Source organism: Dipodomys merriami, unplaced genomic scaffold (genome assembly GCF_024711535.1).
Source record: "Dipodomys merriami isolate MVZ:Mamm:240054 unplaced genomic scaffold, mDipMer1.0.p SCAF_21, whole genome shotgun sequence".
NCBI classification, from domain to species: domain Eukaryota; kingdom Metazoa; phylum Chordata; class Mammalia; order Rodentia; family Heteromyidae; genus Dipodomys; species Dipodomys merriami.
In genome coordinates, this window is record NW_027203493.1 from 29426093 (window position 1) to 29450583 (window position 24491).

General features: G+C 37.4%; 1 protein-coding gene across 1 annotated transcript in view; it reads right to left on the reverse strand.

Annotated features, from left to right (window-relative positions):
• Positions 1 to 3884: 3884 nt before the first annotated feature.
• The window catches only part of Nucb2 (nucleobindin 2), a 47446-nt gene continuing 26839 nt past the window's right edge, over positions 3885 to 24491 (reverse strand). The window contains exons 6-14 of the mRNA XM_070032797.1: positions 17295 to 17398; positions 16109 to 16294; positions 15827 to 15917; positions 15203 to 15261; positions 15025 to 15117; positions 13303 to 13392; positions 5912 to 6082; positions 4394 to 4475; positions 3885 to 3990 (exon numbers count right to left, since the gene is read on the reverse strand). Of these exons, the coding sequence (XP_069888898.1) occupies positions 3983 to 3990; positions 4394 to 4475; positions 5912 to 6082; positions 13303 to 13392; positions 15025 to 15117; positions 15203 to 15261; positions 15827 to 15917; positions 16109 to 16294; positions 17295 to 17398 (884 nt within the window). The 3' untranslated portion in view covers positions 3885 to 3982. The remainder of the gene's footprint in view (positions 3991 to 4393; positions 4476 to 5911; positions 6083 to 13302; positions 13393 to 15024; positions 15118 to 15202; positions 15262 to 15826; positions 15918 to 16108; positions 16295 to 17294; positions 17399 to 24491) is intronic.

A 24491-nucleotide genomic window follows, 5' to 3' on the forward strand; every position in this document is an offset into this window, starting at 1 on the left:
GCTTAAAAGTAGGGTAGGGAAAGATTGGAATCCTGCTAATGTATATTTTAATAAAAGCAAAGGGAAGATATAACTTCCCTCAAACATTACACCCTCAAAACAGATAGTTGTCATGGTCTTCTTACAATATCACTTACAAAGAACAAAGACAGCAAACTTTGCATTTTACTTAAATATACCTCAGTCTGTAATTTCAACAAGCAGTGATGAGGTGAAAAAAGTATTCAGTTGAGGTCAAAGGAGGCCTTTTCTATTAGGTTCTTCAGGGATAAAAATCTTCAATAAACATGAATCTTCAATAAAAATGAAGTTCATCACGTAACTGGGTCTCTGTGAGTTTACTCTTGATTGCTCAGGGAAGCTATAAGACAAAGATCAAAATTTAAGCCATAATTTGCTCAAATTTTCACCCCAAGGATCTTTCTTCCCCACTCTTTTATTAGCTAACCTGTCTTAAAAATCATCTTTATTACAGGGCTGGTGGCCCACGCCTGTAATCCTTGTTCCTCAGGAGGCTGAGATCTGAGGATCACGGTTCAAAGCCAGTTTAGACAGGAAAGTCCATGAGACTCTTATCTCCAATTAACCACCAAAAAGCCAGAAGTGGAGGTGTGGCTAAAGTCATAGAGTGCCAATCTTGAGCACAAAAGTTCAGGAACAACACCTAGTCTCTGAGGTCATAACCCCACTACTGGCGCCAAAAAGAAAATCACACCACTCTCAAAATAGCAACTACTACTTCTTTTGTGCAGGTACTGGGACTTGAACTCAAGGCCTTACACTCTCACTTGGCTTTTCTCACCAGTGCTCTACCACTTGAGCTACAGCTCTAGTTGTGGCTTTTTGCTGGTATTTGGAAATAAGAAATCTCAAAGACTTTCCTGCCTGGGCTGGCTTTGAACTGTAATCCTCACATCTCAGCCTTGAGTAGCTAGAATAACAGATGTGAACCACAAGTGACCAGTGTGAAATAGACATCAATGCTAAGGGAAACAATGTAAAACTATTATAAGTAGACTGCTTGGTTCTAAAGCTTTTAACATGCATTCCTGTTAACACTGCAATTCCCACCCTCCTCACACAGGCTGGTTTCAAGTCAACTGGTCCAAGCACTCAGGTATACTCACCTGAGATTTTTGCTCAGCATAGTTAGATGGGGATGTAGGCAGAAAATGAGGTGTCCATTTTTGCTGGCAGAGCACAGCAGAGGTGGTGTGCTTCTGGAGCTGGCTGTTGTTTAGCACTTCCTCATCCAGCCAGCAGCTTCATTGTTGATTGCTGCAAAAGCAGTTCTTCTGGCAGCCAACTCTTGTAAAGGAGTTCCTGGAAGGTCAGCCTACATTGGTTTCTTCAGAAGAACTCTAAAACAAAATCTAGCAAAGATTCTTTGAGCTCTCAATATTCTTTATTCAATCTATTTTCTGCTTAAAGAAACAGAAGAGCCCTCTTAAAGAAGATCCCTCTACCTCCAATCAAGAATCTTGACCTACACAGAACTTGATAGCAAAGAGGAAGAACAGGGGCTGGGAAGGTGGCTCAGTGGTGGAGCGCTTGCCTTGTATGCATGAGGCCCTGGGGTCAATTCCTTAGCACCACATAAGTAGAAAAGGCTGGAAGTGGCACTGTGGATCCAGTGGTGAAGTGCTAGCCTTGAGCTGAAGTGCTGAGGGACAGCGCCCAGGCCCAGAGTTCAGGCCCCACGACCAACAACAACAAAAAAAAAAACAAAAGGAAGGACATTGGGAATGCACGTCAGTAGTAGACTGCATGCTTAGCAGGGGGGAAGTTCTGGGTTCAAATCCTAGTACCAGAAAAAGAAAAGTGGTAGGAGGAGAAATGAAGAAAGAGGGCTTTTGACAATGATATCTCCAACTAACTGAATATCAGAGAAAGTAGCGGTAGAACATCAGATTGCTAGCCTATGCTGGCTGTTCCTTGCCTTGTATAGTGAGTCATATAAAATAAATGTGACTTGGGCTGAGATTAACAAATCCACAGAGTTGCGAAAGAATACAACTGTGCTGTGTGGGAACTGCTGTCTGTCTACAGTAGCAATTGAGAAAGACCCAAACCTGAAGACCTGAAGAACTAAATGCACTCCAAACAAACCACTGCAAGTAAAGGCTCTAAGTAAAGGCTCTATAAGCAAAGGCTCTTCCTCAACTGAGGAAGCTTTTTTGATTTTCAAGAACCCTGCCTTAAGAATTTTCTGCTAATAGGAACCATAATAAGGGAAAAGATCAGATTTAGACCACTGCTGTCCTACCAAAGCTTACAGTCAAAAAGGCTGTCCAGTAGGTAAGACCCAAGGGAATAAAGAAGACAAAGACATCAGCAAGTACAAGATGAAATTCTTTCTTTAAAAGATGTTTTTTAGCTATATAAAAACCATCTTCAACTGTGATTGCACAAGGAAATGGGTAAAGAAGTTTTTAAAATCAGAAACTTAGTAAGATTTTAGAAACTCATTTGTTGTCCCCCACCAAAAATAACCCTAAACAATAACAACCTGAATCTAGCATGCAGCAGTTTGTAGCTGGCAGCTAGCTAAGACAATCTGTAATAATAGGAAGTAAACTCCTAAGATTGTTCCGCATCCAAGAACAGTATCCTCTCCAATGTTGATTCAATATGACCCTGAAAATTCATGGATAATAAAAACTCTTTTAGGATAAGGCCAAAGGCCCCTGAGTACATTCTATAAGGGAATGCCTCTCAAAATGGTGAATCAAGAGTTATGTGATGAGCAAACCAAACAATATTTTCATAGAGTGTATCAGAGAAACTATTTTTAGAAAGCAATACTTTCTATTTGGGAAGGATCAGCCATTGCTATGTTTCTAATTCTCTTTTCTAAAATGTCTATTTTATAGCTGTTTTCTTGAATCTACATATTATGCTCTTTGGGCAGAAAATTTGCCCTTTACTTTGTAGTGGTCAGACACAAGAAATCATGTCATAACCTGACAGAGGTCTTGGCGCTAATATGTAATAATACATTGGATTTCAGGCAGCTTCTCTGTCTTAGAAGTGGAATGTACACAGAGACTCAGGTAGCCAATAAGGTGATTAAGACTGAAAAGTGCCTACCAAATGCTCCTTCCTTCCTCTTTAGTAAACACATTCTAACTTTATGTTGGTCCCACTACATTATTTGTCAGGTGAATTTATCATTTCCACTGCAGCTAGTTGTTAGCCACAGGACTCAGATCTGGCCAAAGGAATGTAAATCCATGTGATGCCAGTTAGGGAAAATTAACTTGAGAAAGTTAACTTTGCCCTTTCCCTTCCTCCAGCAGCAAGGCTGAACCCTCCTGGCTAAAGTTCTTGAAGATCAAAATCCACCTACTCTAGACTTCTTTCCTGGAAGAAGGACACATTTCTATTTAGTTGGAACCACTATAATCTTTGGTTTTTCTGTGACATGTAGTAGAACCTAATCTTAAATGACAAAGCATCCAGTGAAAATATGAGTTAAAAATGGTCTGAATAATGAAGACTGTTCAGCTGAGGAATTTCTATAGGATAAGGTGCTAAAAATGGGCAAAAGTTACTAGGAAACATTGGGGAACACAACAACCTTTTCAGAATAACTGTGAATATCAAAGAGAGAAACACTGAAGAAGAAGATGGTAAGCACCCATAAAAGAGTATCTATCTTTACAAGTGAGAGCAATTTAATTTAAAACCCAAGGCAGGGCTTTCTCACTTAGTTAATGATAGTCTCATTAAATGAAGGCAGAAGGCCAGTTAAATGACTAAAGAAGAAAGAAGGGAGGTATGAGTGTGCTTGTTTTCTTCTTAGTCTAGTAGATTCCAATTCTCAAATATATGCATCCAAAAAATTGTGCTTTCATTTTAGAGGTATCTCTCTTTAGTCCAAATATGCTTTAAAATATTTATTGAGCAGAGAGAAGGGAAAAGGTAAAAAGACCAAACAGATGTTAACAATTTTCTTCCAAGTTCTTGTGGACTTCGAAATTTAAACATCTGTTAAAAAGAAATATGATATCATTTTAAACATATCATTCTTTATTCTAAATGTTCTTTTATTTACAGATATATGGAGTGTTTATTTGAAAAATATGATTAGCTAATCAGTACAATTAAAACCATGTTTGCTGATAAGATCAATAGAATTGATGAGAAAGAACTATGAATGATATTGAAATAAACTATGGCACCATAAATCTAATTATTAAATCATATAGCATTTGAAAAATGCTGATACAAAAAAATTGGAAGACTTTTCATTTTTCTATAATGAAAATTTCTTTATTTCTAAAAATGTATAGGAAAGAACAAATCCTAATGATCCAAAATTACACTAAATTTAAAATAAATATGGATATCAATATATAACTCTTTAATTTCCTAAACAAATAATACATACGTGGCTCGAACTTCAGTTCTCCATTTGGTCCTGATGGAGCAATTCCTTGTTGGAATTTTTTCTGTTCAAACTGCTGTACTGCCTGATGAATGAGAAAGGAAAACTTTAAATAGTATTTGATATCCTATGACATATGTCACCTTTGACAAAACACAATAAACTGAACATAACTTTCCAAATACTTAAGTGCTAAAATTTAGATTCATATTCTACAAACTGAGTACTGAGTACTGAGCCTGAGTACTGCCATAGCTGAAGTTTTACTCCTTCCTAACCTCTCTTAATTTTGAGGACAGGATGTCTGTAGATCACAAATTACTTCTTCAGTTGAGCTGCTAACTGAAACTGATTAGATCTAAGATATCTGCCAGATCATTATAACTTCACTATAATCTCATCTGCATGCTACATGACACACCCTCCAGCGCCAAGGTAGGTGACAGTTGCCAAGGCAAGAACTAGAAAGAACCTTACTAGGAAAGAGCTGGTAAATTCCTGGAATATCTCTGCCCATTCTCAGAAATACATGAATATTCACCATCCTTATTAGCCTATCCCACCTCTTCATTTCTTTTACTCTTGTTTCTACAGTGCTCCAAACACCCAAGGGTTGAGAAGTTCACATGAGTGTCTATCTCCCACTTCTAAAATTGGCCAAGTTGGTGCTAGGTCTGGTTATTGGTTCTACAACTCTGAGAGGGAAAAAGGACCCAGCCTGGGAGCAAATACTGTAACAACATTTTTAAAGTAATAAACTTTAAAATAAGATAGCTACTAAACACATTCAAACATTATATTATAAAACACAGGTTTCAACAGAGTACTGAACATCTGAGTTTTGCTCTTGTTTTTCTAATGTGTTAAAGAGGTCAAACACAGGGCCTCTCTGAGGTAAAGAATGTGCTGCTACAGAGCTACATTCCCAGCTCCTAACTTTTTTTTTTTGTTCTTGTAACTTTCTTTTTTCTTTCTTTTTTCTTCTGTGTGTGCATGGCCAGGTGGGAGAGGGGAGGGTGTGTATGCATGTATACACACCAGTAAGACTAGAATTCGGGGCCTAAACACTCTTAGTTTTTTCACTCAAGACTTATATTCTACCACTTCCAGCTTCTTGCTGACTAATTGGAGATAAGAGTCTAACAGACTTTTCTGCCTGGGCTGGCTTCAGACTGATCCTCAGATCTCAGCCTTCTGAGTAGCTAGGACTACAGACATGAGCCATAAGTGCTTGCCTGCCTTCTTTCTTTTTCTTCCTCTTCCTCTTCCTCTTCTTCCCTCCTCCTCCTCCTCTTTCTTCTCCCTCTTCTTTTTCTTCTTTCCTACCCCTTTTCTTCCTCTCCCCACTCCTCCTCCTACTTCAACCTGGTCTTGCTCCATTGTGCAAATTGGTCTCATGCTCCTGGTCACAAAGCAATCCTCTTACCTCAGCTTTCCTGGTATCTGGCAGTAAAAATACCCACCATCTCAGCAAACCCCTAACATTCGTTTTAATGCCACAATCTTTTTACAGTATACTACCTGGTGATATTCCTGCTTCTGAGCCTCAAGCTGGTCATGCTGACGTTGTAGCTCTTCTCTTTGTTTCTGAAGATCATCTGCCTTCTTCTTAAGTTCATTTTCTTGCAAAGCAATAATATTTTCATATTCTTTCAGTTCTTCTTCTGTGAAGAGCTGTTGCTGATCCAATGTCTAAAAGAAAATGAAAACGAAGAAAGAATAGTCTTAGGAATATGACAATAAGGTCTTACTCAACTTTAACATTCTGATTAAATTTTAAAATACTTGATTAGTCAAGTGCAAGAATGTATTTGTAATATACTTTTTTGGTAAGAAAGAGAGGAATAAGAAAACGAACATTTATATACTCACTTGAGCAAAAGGAGAAAATAAGATGGAAAACCCAGAAACTAATATAATTAGATACTAAAGACCAAGGCTGAGAACTGTGTGGAAAGGACAAAGTGTGGTTAGAGAAATAAGACTTCTTTTAAAAAATTTAAATATGTTAATGTTAACATACAAAAAAAAATCCTAGGGCTGAATGCATAGCTCAAGTGTTAAAAGGTTTGCCTAAACTCCTTTACCACATACAAAAAATTCATAACGACAGAGAAGTCTCCAAATTTGAATACAAAACCAAAAACAAATAAATAGTACTTTTATTTTAAATGAATAAGGTACTCCACGCAAGGGGTTGGAGACTAAAAAAAGAAAACTAATCCAAGAAACCTTTGATCACAGTATTTGGACTCTATGTCCTCAGGTTAAAAACATCAAAATCTAGGCTGGGAAGGTGGCTCAAGGTGCCTTGCATGTATGAGGCCCTGGGTTCAATTCCTCAGCACCACATACACAGGAAAACCCAGAGGTGGCACTGTGGCTCAAGTGGTAGAGCACTAGCCTTGAGCTGAAGAGCTGAGGTACAGCGCCCAGGCCCAGAGTTCAGGTGCCATGACCAACAAAAAGGAGATCTAAATCTAAACAAATATTGAATCATTTTGTAGAAGCATGGATCAGCAATTCTGAACCTTTTCAAAGATTGAGGAAACAAGTTTAATATATTTGTGGAAAAATGAGAGTTTGATTTCACATAAAATATAGAAAAAGCAAATGATAGAATGCAATGTCAAAGTTGAAGATATCAATATGAATTCATGAATTTTAACACATGCTTCATAGATCTACAAAACTGAACATAAAGTATATAAGTGGGTTTATGTAGACAAATCATATATACATGTATATAAGTAAGCCTGGTTATTTGCTCAATTATTCCATGCCATCTTGTTTTGTTTGCACTGGTACCAGAGCTTGAACTCAAGACCTTGTGCTCTAACTTAGCTTTTTTTTTTTTTTTTTTTGCTCAGTGCTGGTACTCAGCCACTTGAAAATACCTCTACTTCTAGCATTTTGCTGGTTAATTGGAAATTAGTTTTTTGGGTTTGTCTGTCCAAGCTGGTTTTGAATGGTGAACCTCAGATCTCAGCCTCATGAATAGCTAGGATCACAGGCATGAGCCAGCAGTGCTCAGTTTTCATGTAGGTTTGACCAAGTGTAGTTTTTAAAATATATGTTCTCAGCTGTGGTTTAAACTCTATGTATTCTGAGCACTTCTGGTTTCTCCCCAAGGGCAATATTCTTTTTTTTTTTTGGGGGGGGGTCCGGTTGTGGGGTCTGAACTCTGGGCCTGGGCGCTGTTCCTCAGCTCTTCAGCTCAAGGCTCGCGCTCTACTACTTGAGCCACAGTGCCACTTCCGGCTTTTTTCTTTTTGCTTATGTGGTGCTGAGGAATCGAACCCAGGGCCTCAGGCATGCAAAGCAAGCGCTCTACCACTGAGCCACCTTCCCAGCCCATGAGTACATTTCTTATCAAGCATTGTAGCCTCCTCCTTTGTTTCCCATTCCCATCCTTTCCCATCCTCCTCCCAAGTCCCACCCAATCCTCCCCGCTCCCCCCCCCCCAAAGTTGTAAAGTTCTTTTTCTACATAACGACTTGTACATCTCATTGTTGCAATGGGTCCACCTGTACCAAGGGCAATATTCTTGAAGCCATATACCTACAGATACCTAAGATCTACTGCATACATATATACTGTATGTGTGCGTGTATATGTGTGCATGCACTCATGCACGCACGCACTTAGGTTTTTATTTTTTAAACCAAATTATTGTCACCTCACAAGAACCTTGAAAGCAGTGAAGTAAGGAGCACATCATTGCCCCAATCTTTGTCTATATCAGTTCCCACCAAAAGGAAATGGGCTTCTCAGAAAAAATGATTTGTTTCAGGAGTCAGACAGGAAAAGGACAAGATGAGCCTACTAAGGACAAATTTGTAGGACAGAATTGTCCCACTGAAGGTTAAGTCTTAACAGATTTACCAGAATATGGCAGAAAAACATTAAGTTAAACTCTCTGTGGCCAAGCTTAGGACCATCTAAACATGGAAATAATCATAGGATTATAGCTAAATGAAATGAATAAGCCATGAATCTATATTGATATAAAGAGAGAGAAAGAGAGAATATGAGGGAAGGATAATTTTCTCTTATTGTAGAAAGCCAAGTAATGAATGTAGAAGCAATAACAGTAGAAAATCACAACTTGTCAACCATCATAGTAAAATCATCAGTGGACTCAGGGCTCGGCATTTGCTAGCCAAATGCTGTACCTCTTAAGCCACACCACTAGCCACCACTCCCCTTTTATTCATTAGGCTATTTTTCAGATATATTTCTCTTTGTGTCCACTGGCCTTACACAGAAATTTTCCTACATATTTCTTCCACATAGCTGATGCCACTGTGCCAGTTTATTTGTTGAGAGGAGGGTTTTGCTAACTTGTTTCCTAGGTTTGCCTCCAAGAGAGATCCTTCTAATCTCTGACTCCAGAGCAGCTTGGAATACAGGTATGAACCATTCTTTCCTGGCTACATGTATGAAAAGAGAATACTAGGGGAAGAAAAAAAGGAGGTAAAGAAGATTGAAGTATAATGTGTATATATTAATATATGAATTATACATTATATATATATATGAAGACAGCATAATAAAACCAACCAAACACTATTAGAAAAAGGCCAGTGGAGGAAGGGAAAGTTAAAAGACTAAAATAGAGGAGAGAGAACTTGTTCAAAGTACACTGAGTACATCTATGGAATTATCACAATAAAACTCCTTTATAGTATTATGTATTCTATTTTACATTATGTATATATATATATATGAAAAAAAGAGTCTGTGCTATATCTAAGCCTGTGGTCCCAGCTCCTGGGAGACAGAGACAGGATGGCTAAGTGCACATGTTTGAGCTTTGGTAACACACTATGACTCTGTCTTAAGAGCAAAACAAAAGAGTCTAGCCCAGAGTTCAAGCCCCATGACCGACCAAAAAAAAAAAAATCCTGAATTTTGCTGGGTGCTGCTGGCTCACACCTGTAACCCTAGGTATTCAGGAGTCTGAAATCTGAGGATCAGTTCAAAGCCAGCCCAGGCAGGAAAGCCTGTGAGATTCTTATTTCCAATTAACTACCAAAAACAAACAAACAAACAACTGGGGCTACATTGTGGCTCAAGGAGCTAGTCTTTAGCGAACAAAGCTCAGGACAGAGTCAAAGCCCCAGGACCAGCACCCCCAAAATATCCTAAATTTACATAAAAATGTACTTACAGGGTACAGAAAGGGATAGAGGAAAGAAGAACACACAAATGTAAACATGCTATTCAGTGTACATGTATCTGTGGGCAAGGTTGGGAGGGAAAATGGGGGGAGGGGCAGTTAAATAAAGGGGTGACTGTCAAAAAAATGTACTCATTACCTGACTTAAGAAATGGTAGTGTCTCTGTACAATTTTAATAACAACAATAAAATTATTTTTTAATACACTTATAGCTGGGTGCAGGTGGCTCATGTCAGTAATCCTAGCTACTCAGAAGGCTGAGATCTGAGGATCACGGTTCAAAGCCAACCCAGGCAGGAAAGTCTGTGAGACTCCTATCTAATTAACTACCAGAAAAACTGGAAGTGATGCTGTGGCTCAAGAGGTAGAGCACTAGCCTTGAGCTGAAGAGCTCAGGGACAGAGCCCAGGTCCAGAGTTCAAGCCCCATAACCAACAAAAAGAAAGAAAGAAAGATATAGCCAGTCACAGTATTTGTTTGAGGCTAGCTTAAACTTCATAGTAAGACCTTGGTCTCAAAAGAAAACAAAAAGTATCATGTCAGTGTTTCCTTTTACAAATAACAATAAAGAACTAGAAGTAATCAAAATGTCTAGCCCTGAGAAAATAACAACGTTCATAAAAATTATGAGAATATATTTTTGGTGCCATGTTGAGTGAATTTTAAAACAGCTATTCTTTTATTTGGGCAGTAGAGTAAATTAGAGGATGTTTTTAAAATTATAAAAGGTAAAATAAAGCCAGGCATGGTAGTACATGCCTATACCTAAGGAAGTAGAGGCAGGAAGATCATAACTTTTAGGTCAGTGAGACCCTAGATCAACAATGAAATAAATTAATATTTAAAATAATAATACAAAATAAAAACAAAAACTCTGTGAATATAGCTCAAATGGCATAGTGCTTGTCTAACAAGGCCCTAACAGGGGAAAGGGAAGCAAAATAATAACATTAAGCAAATGATCAAAGCTAGTATTGCCAATTAATGGGAATCATAAACAGCATTTATTTGGTTAGCTGGTTTTGGTACACTTTTGTGTTGTTGTTGGTTGTTGTTTTTGGTACACTTTTGTGTTGTTGTTGTTGCTGCTGCTGCTGCAGCTGTTTTGGTTTTAGCCATGGGGCTTGAACCTCGGGCTGGGGCACTGTCCTTTAGCTTTTCCACTCAAGGCTAGTACTTGAGCCACAGCTCTATTTCTGGCTTTTTGTTTTTGTTGTTGTTAGATAACTGGAGCTAAGAGTCTCACAGGCTTTCCTGCCCAGGCTGGCTTCAAATGGTGATCCTCAGATCTCACCCTCCCGAGCAGCTAGGATTACAGGTATGCGCCACCAATACCTGGTCATTTTGATGGTTTCAAGACAATGTCTCACAGTTCATCCCAAGTTGGCCCTCAAACTTATGATTCTCTTGCCTCAGCCTCCTGAATGCTGAGGTTACAGGTATACATGCACCACCACACACAGCTCTCTTTTGTTTTTTTTTGTTTTTTTGTTTTGTTTTGTTTTGTTTTGTTTTGGTCCAGTCATGGGGCCTGAACTCTGGGCTTGGGTGCTGTCCCTCAGCTCTTCAGCTCAAGGCTAGTGCTCTACCACTTGAGCCACAGCGCCACTTCCAGCTTTTTTTCTTTTTGTTTATGTGGTGCTGAGGAATCGAACCCAGGGCCTCAGGCATGTAAGGCAAACGCTCTACCACTGAGCCACCTTCCCAGCCCCTGGTTTTTTCTTAATATATATGTGTGTGTGTATATATATATACATATTTTTTTTGTAAAGATACTGTACAGAGGGGTTACAGTTACATGAGCAAGGTAATGAATCCATTTCCTATTGAGCATTGTTATACCTTCTTTGCTTTTCCCCTATCATCCCTTCCCTCCCCATCTTTTATTTGTTATAGATATATAGGAAAAGACAATCTTCTTCCTTGAATTTGCTTTAGTTGGGTGTTACCTCTCAATAAGTCTTTTGAAGCTGTGAATGCATTCATTTATACACAGTTGGCTGTGGTATAAACTGGTATACTTTTTCTGGAGCAATTTGGCTAGAAACTAAAAACAGTTCAAAAACTGAAAATATTCTATTGCTGGGAAGTCAAGGAAAATCATCACAGATTGCCTATGAATGTATGAATAAATGAATAACCATCACAGCATTACTTATTATATAGTAAAATACTAGAACTTAGTCAAAATATTTAAATCTGTAGAAATAGTTATGTAAGTCATGCTAAAACCAAACAACTGCATGTAATGTAGTCATTTCTTAAATCATGTTTTGAAAATTAGACTCTAAAGCCGGGCGCTGGTGGCTCATGCCTGTAATCCTAGCTACTCAGGAGGCTGAAATCTGAGGATCACGGTTCAAAGCCAGCCCGGGCAGGAGAGACGGTGAGACTCCTATCTCCAATAAACCACCAGAAAACCAGAAGTGGCACTGTAGCTCAAGTGGTAGAGCGCTCGCCTTGAGCTGAAGAGCTGAGGGACAGTGCCCAGGCCCAGAGTTCAAGCCCCACGACCGACAAAAAAAAAGAAAATTAGACTCTAAGGTATTTTAAAATATTATTTAAAAAAACAACAACAATAGCAATTCATGAATGTACAAAAGCATGTATACAGCTGGGTACCAGTGACTCACAATTTTAATTCTAGCAGGAAAGTCTTTAAGACTCTTATCTCCAATTAACCATCAAAAAATCAAAAGTGAAATTGTGGCTCAAGTGATAGTGCACCAATCTTGAGCAAAAATGGTAGGAGACAGAGCCAATGCACTGAGTTCAAGCCCTAATACTTGCACACAATCATTTATACAGTATAAATCCATTTTCTTTTTGGCTGTTCCAGGGGCTTGAACTCAGGGCCTGAATGCTGTCCCTAAGCTTCTTCTGCTCAAGGCTAGTGCTCTACCATTTGAGCCACAGTACCACTTCCAACCTTTCTGAGTACTTCATTGGGGATGAGAATCTCATAGATTTTCCTTCGTGGGCTGGCTTCAAACAGTGATCCTCAGATCTCAGTCTCCTGAGTAGCCACCAGCATAGGATTATGGGCATAAGCCACTGGCACCTGGCTTACAATCCATTTTTAAAATACAAAAATATGAATATATGTATCTACAAATTAATAGCAGGATAACATACTACATATATACTATATGCTACATAGGATTTACATTATATATAAGCAAGACACTATTTCAAATTGTCATAATATATAACTTACCTGTGTACATCTAAGGTGGTAGAATTACAAATGATTTCTGTTTTTTTTTTTGGGTGTATCTATATTTTTAATTTTTAATAATGAATATAAAACAATACCTTAAATATTTCTAACTGATTGTAATGGCTTAAAATGAGAAATTAATTGCTTAATCAACTCATCTTTCAATAAGGCTGGGCACTGGGGGCTCATACCTATAATCCTCACTACTTAAAAGGCTGAGATTTGAGGATCATAGTTCGAAGCCAGCCCTGGCAGGAAAGTCTATGAGACTCTTATCTCCAATTAATCACCAAAAAATGAAGTGTAGGTTTGGTCAAGTAGTAGAATACTAGCCTTGAGTAAAAAAGAGTTCAGGGCAGCCCTGAGTTCAAGCCCCAGGACCAGCACACACACAAAAAAATGTTAAAACAGAATGTTTATACATAAACATATTGGGGAATACAAACTAAAGGTGGAATAAGCTGATAGAATTTCTCAAACCATAGGCACCTTTTGAAGTAGTTTATTACCTCCCAGCTATCTGGCTCCAAGAATTCTTTTTTTTCTGTAGCTTTCAAAAATTCTTCCATAGTCACCAACCGGTCTTTGTTACTATCAACCTGTTGAAAAGAAAATAGAAGTACAATATAAAATAAATATTTTTTATTTTATTAAATACTACTGTTTTCTAGTAGATGCTACTTCATGAACATACAGCAATTAGCCCTAATGTCCATTGAAACCAGGGAGTGAAGGGACAGAAAATACTGTACATGATACAAGAATCAGAAAATCCATATTTTCTTCTATATAATTAAAAATTATAAATATGAGGTATCTATATACTTGATATCCAAAAACTTGACATAGGACAGTTGGCCAATCTAATTGGTTAGGTGACTCTTATTTACTTTCCTCACCTTAATAAAAACCAACTGCTTAGACAAGAAAAATCACCATTCCAGAATGGTTTTGGTGTTTACTACTGTTTTGGTCAACCATAGATGTGTTTAAATTAAAATATTCAACATTTTTTCTTAAAAAGAAACAACTAACTCAAAACTAAAGTTGACAAACTCTCAAATCCTCTTCAGGGGTTTGTGTAGTGTGTGGCAAATTCAGTTACAATGGTGAACTATACAGTGGCCAAGTGCTGCACGTCTTTTTGAAACATCCTGTGAGACAGAGATATCTTCTCCTCAATCAGGGCTTAACAGAGACATGCTTTAGTCAATAGAATGTAAGCAGATGTGAGTATTGCCACATCTGAACATAAATCTCACATACTATTGCATTGTTTGGTTGGGGTTTCTTAGGTCCTGATATAATCTAGATAGAGAATGTTTCTTGCAGCCTTGGAATAAGAGGCATACAGCAAGGGTCAAGCCTGGGCATGACAGCCTAACTGGAAAGCTGATATATGATGAACAGGAAATAAACATTTGTTGCTACAAGTATTAAAATACTAGGACTTGGAGGATTTCCTTGGTACAGGTTGAATATCCCTTATCAGAAATGTTTAGAAGCAGAGTGCTTTCAATGTTGGATTTTTCTGAAATTTAGATATTTGGATACCCATAGTGAGATTTTTTTTGAGAACAAGAGCCAAATCCAAACATGAAATTTCAAATATGTTTTACATATATACCTTACACACCTAGCCTGAAGGCAATTTTGTACTTTCTTGTAAATAATTTGGTGCATGTAACACAATTTGATGGTGTGGAATTTCCCACTTGGGCATTTTGTTGGTGCTCAAAAATTGTGGATTTTAGTGCATTTCAGATTTAGGATTAGAGATGGTCAATCTATAAAATCTGATGCAAGTTTTTAAAATATCAAATATTTGACTTCTACAATTAAAAATAGATTTTATTGCTGTTATGTAATAGCATCATTATCTTTAAAAATAATTTAAAGCAATTACAACACATTTTATTTACATAAAGGGAAGCTAGTAGTATGTTCATAGCATTGTTATCTTTGAAAATAAAGTAGTTACAACACATTTTATTTACATAAAGGGAAGCAAGTAGTCTGTTGATAGCATTGTTATCTTTGAAAATAATTTAAAGTAGTTACAACACATTTTATTTACATAAAGAGAAGCTAGTAGAATATTCGGAGTCAAAACTGCAAAGTTTTGAATATATGTTTATTTTTCCATCTCATGGTCAAATTCATTACAAGAATTTTGAATAATGAAAAGAAGGAACATATCATCTTAAGCTTTTTAAATAAACATGCAATACCTCATTCATTACATGTTCTCTCATTCTAAGTCTTTCTTCTTCCATTTCTACCATGTCATCCTCTTCATTTCTGGGATCATACACTTTCTCCAACTTAAAAAAAAGTTAAAACCAATGTGAAACTAAAAAAGAGATTGAAGGGGAAAATAAGAGATAAAACAAGAACACTGAATATTACCTCTTTGGTAAATAGGGCTTCTAATTCTTGTTCATCCAGAAATCCATCACCATTGACATCTAAAGTTAAAAAGTTACAAATGGAAGAATGGATTTTAATCCCTTAGAAAACGAGTAATTGAAATATAACTACTCACAAATGGTTTGCAAAAGTAGTACTGACATGGTGACAATACTGTAAAAAAAAAAAAAAAAGGATTTCTTCTTTTCCATGAAACTTCAGATTATCCCAAGTGATAGCAATTCTACAATTCTTTACAAAAGCATACATGTACTGCTGTTGAAAAGTAAGGTACAGCATATGATATAAGAGTAAAAGTAAATTTTAAATATTATAATATAGAGTCTGTTAGATATAAACTAAGCAGACACAGAATTGCCTTCAATTAACAGTCATATAAGGACTCAACAGTCAAAGCAGGTGAAAGTCACAGCTACTCATCTATAATATTTAATACTGCAGATCTGCAATAAAATCTACTAATATTACCCAAGAGAAATACTCCAAAAAATTTCTACATATAGGACTCAACAGCAAATCTTGGCAGAAATAATTTAAGAGTTAAACATAGACAGCTTTTTTCAAACAGTAGATAAATAGCAATATTTGTATCAAATCTGTTACCATGTAATTTGAAAAATGTCTTGGGGTCAAAGTCATTAGGATCCAATCCATCAGTCTCTTCCCATACCTCTTTTAGTTGATCTTTGCTTCCCTGTGAACCAATTTTAAGAAACTGCTCAAAACAAAATATAATCTATGTTTATAGATGCAATAATACATGTCTGAGGAGTTTTTCAGAATTAAGAATCCTGACTTAAGTACCAGTAACTTATTAAAATTGTACTATCTGATGCAGAGAATTATCTTCATCTAAATGTGGTTTCAGAAAGATCCAATTCTTACTGGATGATTCACTTTCGGATGGTCTTCATGCTTTTTCTTCATTTCTTCAAATTTAGATTCTTCTTCTTTTCTCTTTTCCTCATTCAGTGTTTTCAGATACTCTCTCCTTTCATGTTCTTTCATCATTTCATATTTTTTAAATTCCTCATGTCGAGTCTTGTCAAAGTGTTCCAGATCACTTGTTGCCTAGAATACGATAATTTATTAAAATGACATAGATGTGTTTGAGAGATATAAAATAAAGCTATTATTTAATATAGCATACTCTCTGCTAGGAGGAAATATGGAAAAGAAGAAAAAAACTGAGTACTTTTAAAATTTTTAACTTAATTTAATTTTTTAAATTTAATTTTTATTTTAGCTTTTATATGTGAATGTGTGCATGAATGTGTCCCCATACCTTCTAGAACTTTCTAAAAAGCATGACCACATGGGCCTGCTGATACCTTTATATTAGTCTCTGGCTTCTAGAACTGTCAGAAAGTACATTATTGTCATTTTAAGCCACCCAAGAAAAAAAAGAAATTTCCAAGTTTCAGACAGAAAATATAATGCTATGTGACATTCCTGCAGGGTCTATAATCAAACTGATTAGTTTTATTTTTTTAACAATAACTATAAATATACTATATAGGCTAAATAAAAACTACAAATAGTAATTGACTAGTTCTGGCCAGTTTTTACAGAATATGCCTATATATACATATATGTATTGCTATATTGATATTTTTTATATTTCGAGATATTTGAGATATAGGTACACATAGGCATATGTATATTTTATCTGTATATTAATATCTAAACTAACTATATCTGATAAAGGTTAACCTATCTCCCTTGGAAGATACATATTCTAAAGACTATATAAAAGTTCTTTATCTGGACAGGTACTCATGGCTCATCCCTGTAATCCTAGCTACTCGGGAGGATGAGATCTGAGGAATGCAGTTGAAAGCCAGCCTGGGAAGGAAAGTTTTTGTAAGCCACTTAGAAAAAGCCAGAAATGGTGTTGTGGCTCAAGTGGTAGAACCTTGAGCAAAAGAAGCTCAGGGACAGCATCCAGGCCCCAAGTCCAAGCCCTAAGACTAGGGAAAAAAAGTTCTATTTCTAGCTAATTGAGTTTAATTGTCACATTACAAAACCTCCCAGGCATAATAAAAGCAACACTTTCTAGAATTATTCTTACCGCTTTGATTAGCATATCTAAATCTGTGGATTCAAACTTGTCAGGATTCATGTGATTTAGATGATCAAATTGTTTTAGAAGAGCTTGGTGGTCAATACCTACATCTGAGAGAGAATAAGAAAGTTGTAAGTGATCAATTACTAGATGTTATAATCACTAATATAAATGACACATAAGAGACAGTATTTGGAAATGAAGATGTACAGAGTGGTACAGAGCCAGAACTGACTGAAACACCAAAGTACCAGGTTCTTAGTTCCAAGACTCAGTACTACCACAAAAAATAAACTAAAAAGCATTCATACTTATTCCTATAGGATTTTATAAGAAAATTCAAAGTTTTAGAATAAGACTTATAGTTATTTATAGAATATTACACATACTGTTGTTCAAGGCAAAGGTAGAATCTAGAATAATAGAATACATTTTAATATGTTTCATTTACTTATCTATTTAGACTGTACTGGAGTTTGAAGTCAAGGCCTTGCTTTTGCTAGACAGGCATTCTACCACTTTTGCTTTTACTTATTTTTCAGATACAGTCTCCAGTTTTTGTCTGGGGCAGGTCTCAGGTGATTATCCTACTTATGGCCTCCAGAGTAGCTGGTGGCAAAGACAAGCACCACCAAACCCAGACTATTGATTGAGATAGGTCTCCCTAACTTTTATCTGGGCCTGGTCATGAACCATGATTCTCCCTCCTAAGTAGCTGGGAATACAGGCCTGAGCCACCACACTGGACCTAATATGCATATTTTAATGTTTTATCTAGAAAGGTTAACTATCGGAGTTCTTAATAGCAAAAACTTGCTGCTTATTTCAACCAAATAGCCTGGCACCTGTGGCTCATCCCTGTAATCTTAGCTACTCAGGAGGCTAAGATCTGAGGATTACAGTTAGAAGCCAGCATAGACAGGAAAGTCCATGAGACTCTTATCTCCAATTAATCACTAGCAAACTGGAAGTGGTGCTGCGGCTCAAAGTAGTAGAGAGTTAGCCTTGATTAAAAAAAAAAAATCCAGGTCTGGGAATGTAGGTTAGTGGTAGAGTGCTTGCCTAGCATAGATTAAGTCCTGGGTTCAATTCTTCAGTACCACATAAACAGAAAAAGCTGGAAGTGGCACTATGGCTCAAATGGTAGCACTCTAGCTTTGAGCTAGAGCCCAGGCCCTAAGTTCAAGTCCCAGGACCACACACCCCCCCCAAAAAAAATCTCAGGAACAGTACTCAGGCCATGAATTCAAACCCCATCACTGACAAGGAAAACACACACACACACACACACACACACACACACACACACACACACACACACACACAAAACTACATAAACTCTAAAGAGTGACTTTACTTTTTAGAAGTTCTTTTTCTTTTCTTCCTTTCCTTCCTTCTTTCTGTTTCTTTTCCTTTCTTTCCTTTTTCTTTCTTTCTCTCTCTTTCCTTCCTTCCCTCCCTCCCTCTCTCTTTCCTTCTTTTCTTTCTTTCCTTCTTTTCTTTCTTTCTTTCTTTCTTTCTTTCTTTCTTTCTTTCTTTCTTTCTTTCTTTCTTTCTTTCTTTCTCTCTCTCTTTCTTGTCTGTGTGTGTCTATCTGAAGAGAGTACCAAGATGAAAATCACTCTAGTACCATGAGTAATATCTACTGGTAGTCTGGGGTCTATGGTATTATTTACCATTAAAAAGAACCAGTGCTACAAAAGGAAAGAAATGTAAATATTACCTGATGTGGAAGAAATAGTTGTATCGTGAAAGCTCATAAAATTTACAAACTTTATAGACCATGGTAATGACAATTTGCTTTGTGAAGGTTAAAATGTGTTTGTGACTAAGTATCATGATTCCACAATACTGTGAAATATGTGAAATTTATGTAATCACCTAATCTCAATTAAAAAAAGTTTAGAAAAGAAAAGAAAAAAAAAAAAAAAGAACCAAAGCTGCCAAGTGTCAGCAGCTCATGCCCATAATCCTAGCTACTTAGGAAGCTGAGATCTAGGATTATGATTCAAAGTCAGCCTAAGCAAGAAATCCAAGAGACTCTTACCTCCAATTAACTACCAACCCCCCCCCAAAAAAAGATAGAAGTGGATCTGTGGCTCAAGTGGTAAAGTCCTAGTCTTGAGTAAAAAAGACAGTGCCAGGCTTTTAGTTTAAGCTCTAGAACCAGCACTAAAACAAGAACAACAACAACACACACACAGACACACAGACACACACACACACACAACAGCCTACTCAGAGAAATGGTTGTTTCTAGGGTTAGGAGCAGGGTAGTTACTAGATAAGTTGAGAACACATTGTTGTATCAGAAATACAAAAAATGAGCCAGGCGCCAGTGACTCATGCCTATAATACTACCTACTTAGGAGATCTGAGATCTGAGATCTGGGATTGCAATTCAAAGGCAGGAAAGTCCATGTGACAATTATCTCCAATTAACTGCCCCCCCACACACACACAAAGCCAGAAATGATGCTGTACCTCAGTACCTCAACGTGCTAGAGCATTAGCCTTAAGCACAAAAATTCGAGACAGCATACCCAGGTCATGAGTGCCCTGAATCCAAGCCCAGGACTGGCAAAGGAAGGAAGGAAAGAAAGGAAGGAAGGAAAGAAAGGGAGGGAGGGAGGGAGGGAAAGAAGGAAGGAAGGAAGGAAGGAAGGAAGGAAGGAAGGAAGGAAGGAAGGAAGGAAGGAAGGAAGGAAGGAAGGATGTTAAATCTATATCATCCAAGCCTTTATTGAATTCTTATCATGGCATTAATGGTTTTACTTCTGAAGAAAAGATTTGTTAGGAGGCAACTGTAAAGAGTATAATTAAACAATGCAAAATATGAAAAGATGCTCAACTTCACTCAAAATAAGAGAAATATATGTTAAAAACAGCACTACTGCCAGGCGCTGGTGGCTCACGCCTGTAATCCTAGCTACTCAGGAGGCTGAGATCTGAGGATCGTGGTTCAAAGCCAGCCCGGGCAGGAGAGACCGTGAGACTCCTATCTCCAATAAACCACCAGAAAACTGGAAGTGGCGCTGTAGCTCAAGTGGTAGAGCGCTTGCCTTGAGCTGAAGAGCTGAGGGACAGCGCCCAGGCCCAGAGTTCAAGCCCCATGACCGACAAAAAAAAAAAAACAAAAAAAAAACAGCACTACTAGCCAGGTTTTTGGTGACTGATGCTTATTAATGCTAGTTACTAGGAAAGCAGATATTGGGAAGATCAAGGTTCAAGGTTAGATCAAGTAAAAAGTTTGTGAGACTCCCATTTCAAAAAAAGACAGCTCAGTGTGGTGGCATGTGCCTGTCAATCTCTACAGTGGGAAGCAAATATAGGAGGATCGAATTCTAGACCAGACTGAACAAAAAGCAAGATTCTATTTTTAAAATAACCAGAACAAAAAGTTCTAGATGTGTGGGTCAGTAGAGCACATGATTAACAAGCTTTAGGCCTTGAGTTTAAACCACAGTGTGTACACACACACACACACACACACACACACACACACACACACACACACACACACACACACACACACACACACACACACACACACACACACACACACACACACACACACACACACACACACACACACACACACACACACACACACACCCTGCACTATTGTACCATAGAACATAATTGTAAAACCTAGAATTATTGCTGGGGAGTATATGGATTGATATAATTTCTTTTTTTTGTTGTTGTTGTTGTTGGCCGTGGGCTTGAAATCTGGGCCTGGGCACTGTCCCTCAGCTCTTCAGCTCAAGGCAAGCGCTCTACCACTTGAGCTACAGTGCCACTTCCGGTTTTCTGGTGGTTTATTGGAGATAGGAGTCTCACGGTCTCTCCTGCCTGGGCTGGCTTTGAACCTCGATCCTCAGATCTCAGCCTCCTGAGTAGCTAGGATTACAGGCGTGAGCCACCAGCGCCCGGCCTGATATAATTTCTATGAAGGCAAAATTTGAAATCTGTGAAAATTAAAACTATAAATAACTTTTTTGTCCTTAAGTAGTTGTTCAAGGAGTTTCAATTCAACATATGAGTTCATGAGTATAATGCATCTGATCAATGGCACATATAACTTTTCATTTCACTGCTGGGAAATTATCTTCAGATAATCTTATGTGGATACATAATAATAGATGTACAAGAATGTTCAGCAGAAATAACCTAAATGTCCATTCACAGGTTCTGGATAAGCGGGGCTGGGAAGGTGGCTCAGTGGTAGAGCATTTGCCTTGCATGCCTGAGGCCCTGGGTTCGATTCCTCAGCACCCCATAAGCAAAAAGAAAAAAGATGGAAGTGGCACTGCGGCTCAAGTGGTAGACTGCTAGCCTTGAGCTGAAGAGCTCAAGGGACAGCTCTGGGACAGCGCACAGGCCCAGAGTTCAGGCCCCACGACCAGACTCAAGAAAAAAAACAAAAAAAAAAAAACAAAAAAACAGGTTCTGGATAAGCAAATTGTGGTATATCTGTACAACAAAGTTCCATCCAGCTTAAAAAAAAAAAGAAAAAGTAGTATGAGGTATGGCTCAAATAGTACAACACTTGACTAGCAAGTGTATAAGAACTTGAGTATAATTTCCCAATACCTTAAAAAGTGTGATGATTCTGTTTTCTTTATCTTATGTATGGTATTCATGTATATATCTTCAGGAGGGTAGGGGAAGATACAGAACTTGAGGGAAAAGTCAGCAGTAGAGTATGTTGGACATTGATAAAAGTGAACCATACAACTCATGGGTGGAGATGGGAGGGAAGGATTGGGAGAACAGAAGACACTGTACAAAAGGAAATTGTACTTTACTGTATCTGATTCCAGTATCCTGAATCTTGCATATACATTTTTATAATTTGGAGAGGGGAAGGGATATAACAAAATGCTTAAATAATGATATAGGTTGACCCATTGTAACAAAGAGATGTACAAGACACTATGTTGAAAATGAACTTTATGGTTTCAGGGAGCGGGGGGAGGAGTTGGGGAGCTGGGGAGGGAAGGGATGGTAGGGGAAAAACAAAGGAGGAGGTAACAATGCTCAGTAGGAAATGTACTCATTACCTTGCTCATGTAACTGTAACCCCTCTGTACAGTATTTTTACAATTAAAAAAATATGGGGGAAAGCCGGGCGCTGGTGGCTCACGCCTGTAATCCTAGCTACTCAGGAGGCTGAGATCTGAGGATCGCGGTTCAAAGCCAGCCCGGGCAGGAGAGACCGTGAGACTCCTATCTCCAATAAAACCACCAGAAAACCGGAAGTGGCGCTGTAGCTCAAGTGGTAGAGTGCTCGCCTTGAGCTGAAGAGCTAAGGGACAACGCCCAGGCCCAGAGTTCAAGCCCCACGACCGACAAAAAAAAAAAAAAAAAAATATGGGGGAAAAAAAGAAAATGTACTCATTACTTGACTCATGTGAACTTAACCACTCTGTATATCACTTCCATATTAACAATAAAGTAAATTTTTTAAAAAAGAAAAGTGTGAGTGATCTTCATGTACTGATAGGGAATCTTTGAAATACAGTATAAAAGGAAGAAAAACATGTGATGGGTAAAATTGATTGGAATATAGTATAAATATGTGGAGATGCAAAAATAAAATCCTTCCCTGTGTAGCCAATATAAGCCAATAAAAATATTATTTTAAAAAGGAAAAACATAATATACAGAATGTGTACTATATGCTCCCTTTTATGTAAGAAGCAATTTTGAATCTTTATATAAGAAAAAAGAAATTTACCAGCTTACACATGTAATCCTAGCTACTGAGGAGGTTGAGATCTGAGAATTATGGCTCAAAACCAGTCCAGGCAGGAAGGTACGTGAGATTTTCATTCCCAATTACCCATCAAAAAGCCAGACATGAAGTTGTGACTAAAGTGGTAGTATTCTAGACTTGAGCACTAAAGCTTAGAAACAGCAAGCAGCCAGTCCCTGAGTTCAAGCCTCAGGACTGGCACAAACATAAAAAAAACTAAACTTGAAGTGGATGGTGATAGACATTGGAGAAAACAGTACAAAAATATCAAGTAAATTTTTGCTCTGTACTTTCTTATAGTTTCTAGTTTTATATTATATTATATTTATATTTTATATTATATTATTTTATATTATATTATTTATATTATTTCTTAAGAAACTACACCAAAAAAATATAAAATCTGATAAGCTCTTCTTCAAATTATCAGAAATTTAACTCTGAATAAATGAGAAAATATGTTTCCTAAGGCATATCACATTGTTTTCCTTAGATAATGGAATACCTGTCCTGAAAGAAAAAAAATTTTAAACATATTAGGCCTGACTTGAAGAATGGTAGGAGGTCAGTTTATTTCTTTTTGAAACCCTTAATTTCAGGATTATAAATTTTGGTAATTGTTTTCTGTGACTATTTACCAGCAGGGTAAAATAAATAAATAAATAAAATAGATATATTAATAGAAATATATTATGTTATATTATACTTATTATTTATAAAGCATATGTAAATGATATAAAAATAAATAAATAAATAAACAAAATGCACTAAACAGAAGCACAGATTTAAAGTATAGATTACTTCTTCCCATAGCCAGAAACTCTGGAATTGAGATCCAGTAATATGAATTTTAAACAGATTTACAAAGTGATTCTTATATAATCTAAAAGTTAAGAACTAGTATTTCACCAAAGATGAATGTTTAGGTGTTTACTAATGACAGTCAACAACCCAACCAACACAAAGGGTTTCCCACTGACAAAATCCCACTGATTTTTACTCAAAATTGAAAAGGCCATTCCAAGATAATAAATTCACCTACATTGTCACCTACTGTTTTTTGTTTGTTTGTTTGTTTGTTTGTGGTGGGGCTTGAACTCTGGGCTTGGGCGCTGTCTTTGTGCTCTTCAGCTCAAGGCGAGTGCTCTACTGCTTGAGCCACAGCACCACTTCCAGTTTTCTAGGGGTGGCGGGGTTATTGGAGATAAGATTCTCACGAACTTTCCTGCCTGGGCTGGCTTTGAACCGCGATCCTCAGATCTCAGCCTCCTGAGTAGCTAGGATTACAGGCGTGAGCCACCAGCGCCCGGCTCACCTACTGGTTTTATGATTTCATTTTCCACAGTTAAGCCTCTGATTCTGACAAATGATAGGAGATATGAAGCCAGCCACATCTTTTTTCCAAGTGGTGAGCCAGTTGCTTCAACACAATCTAAAAATCT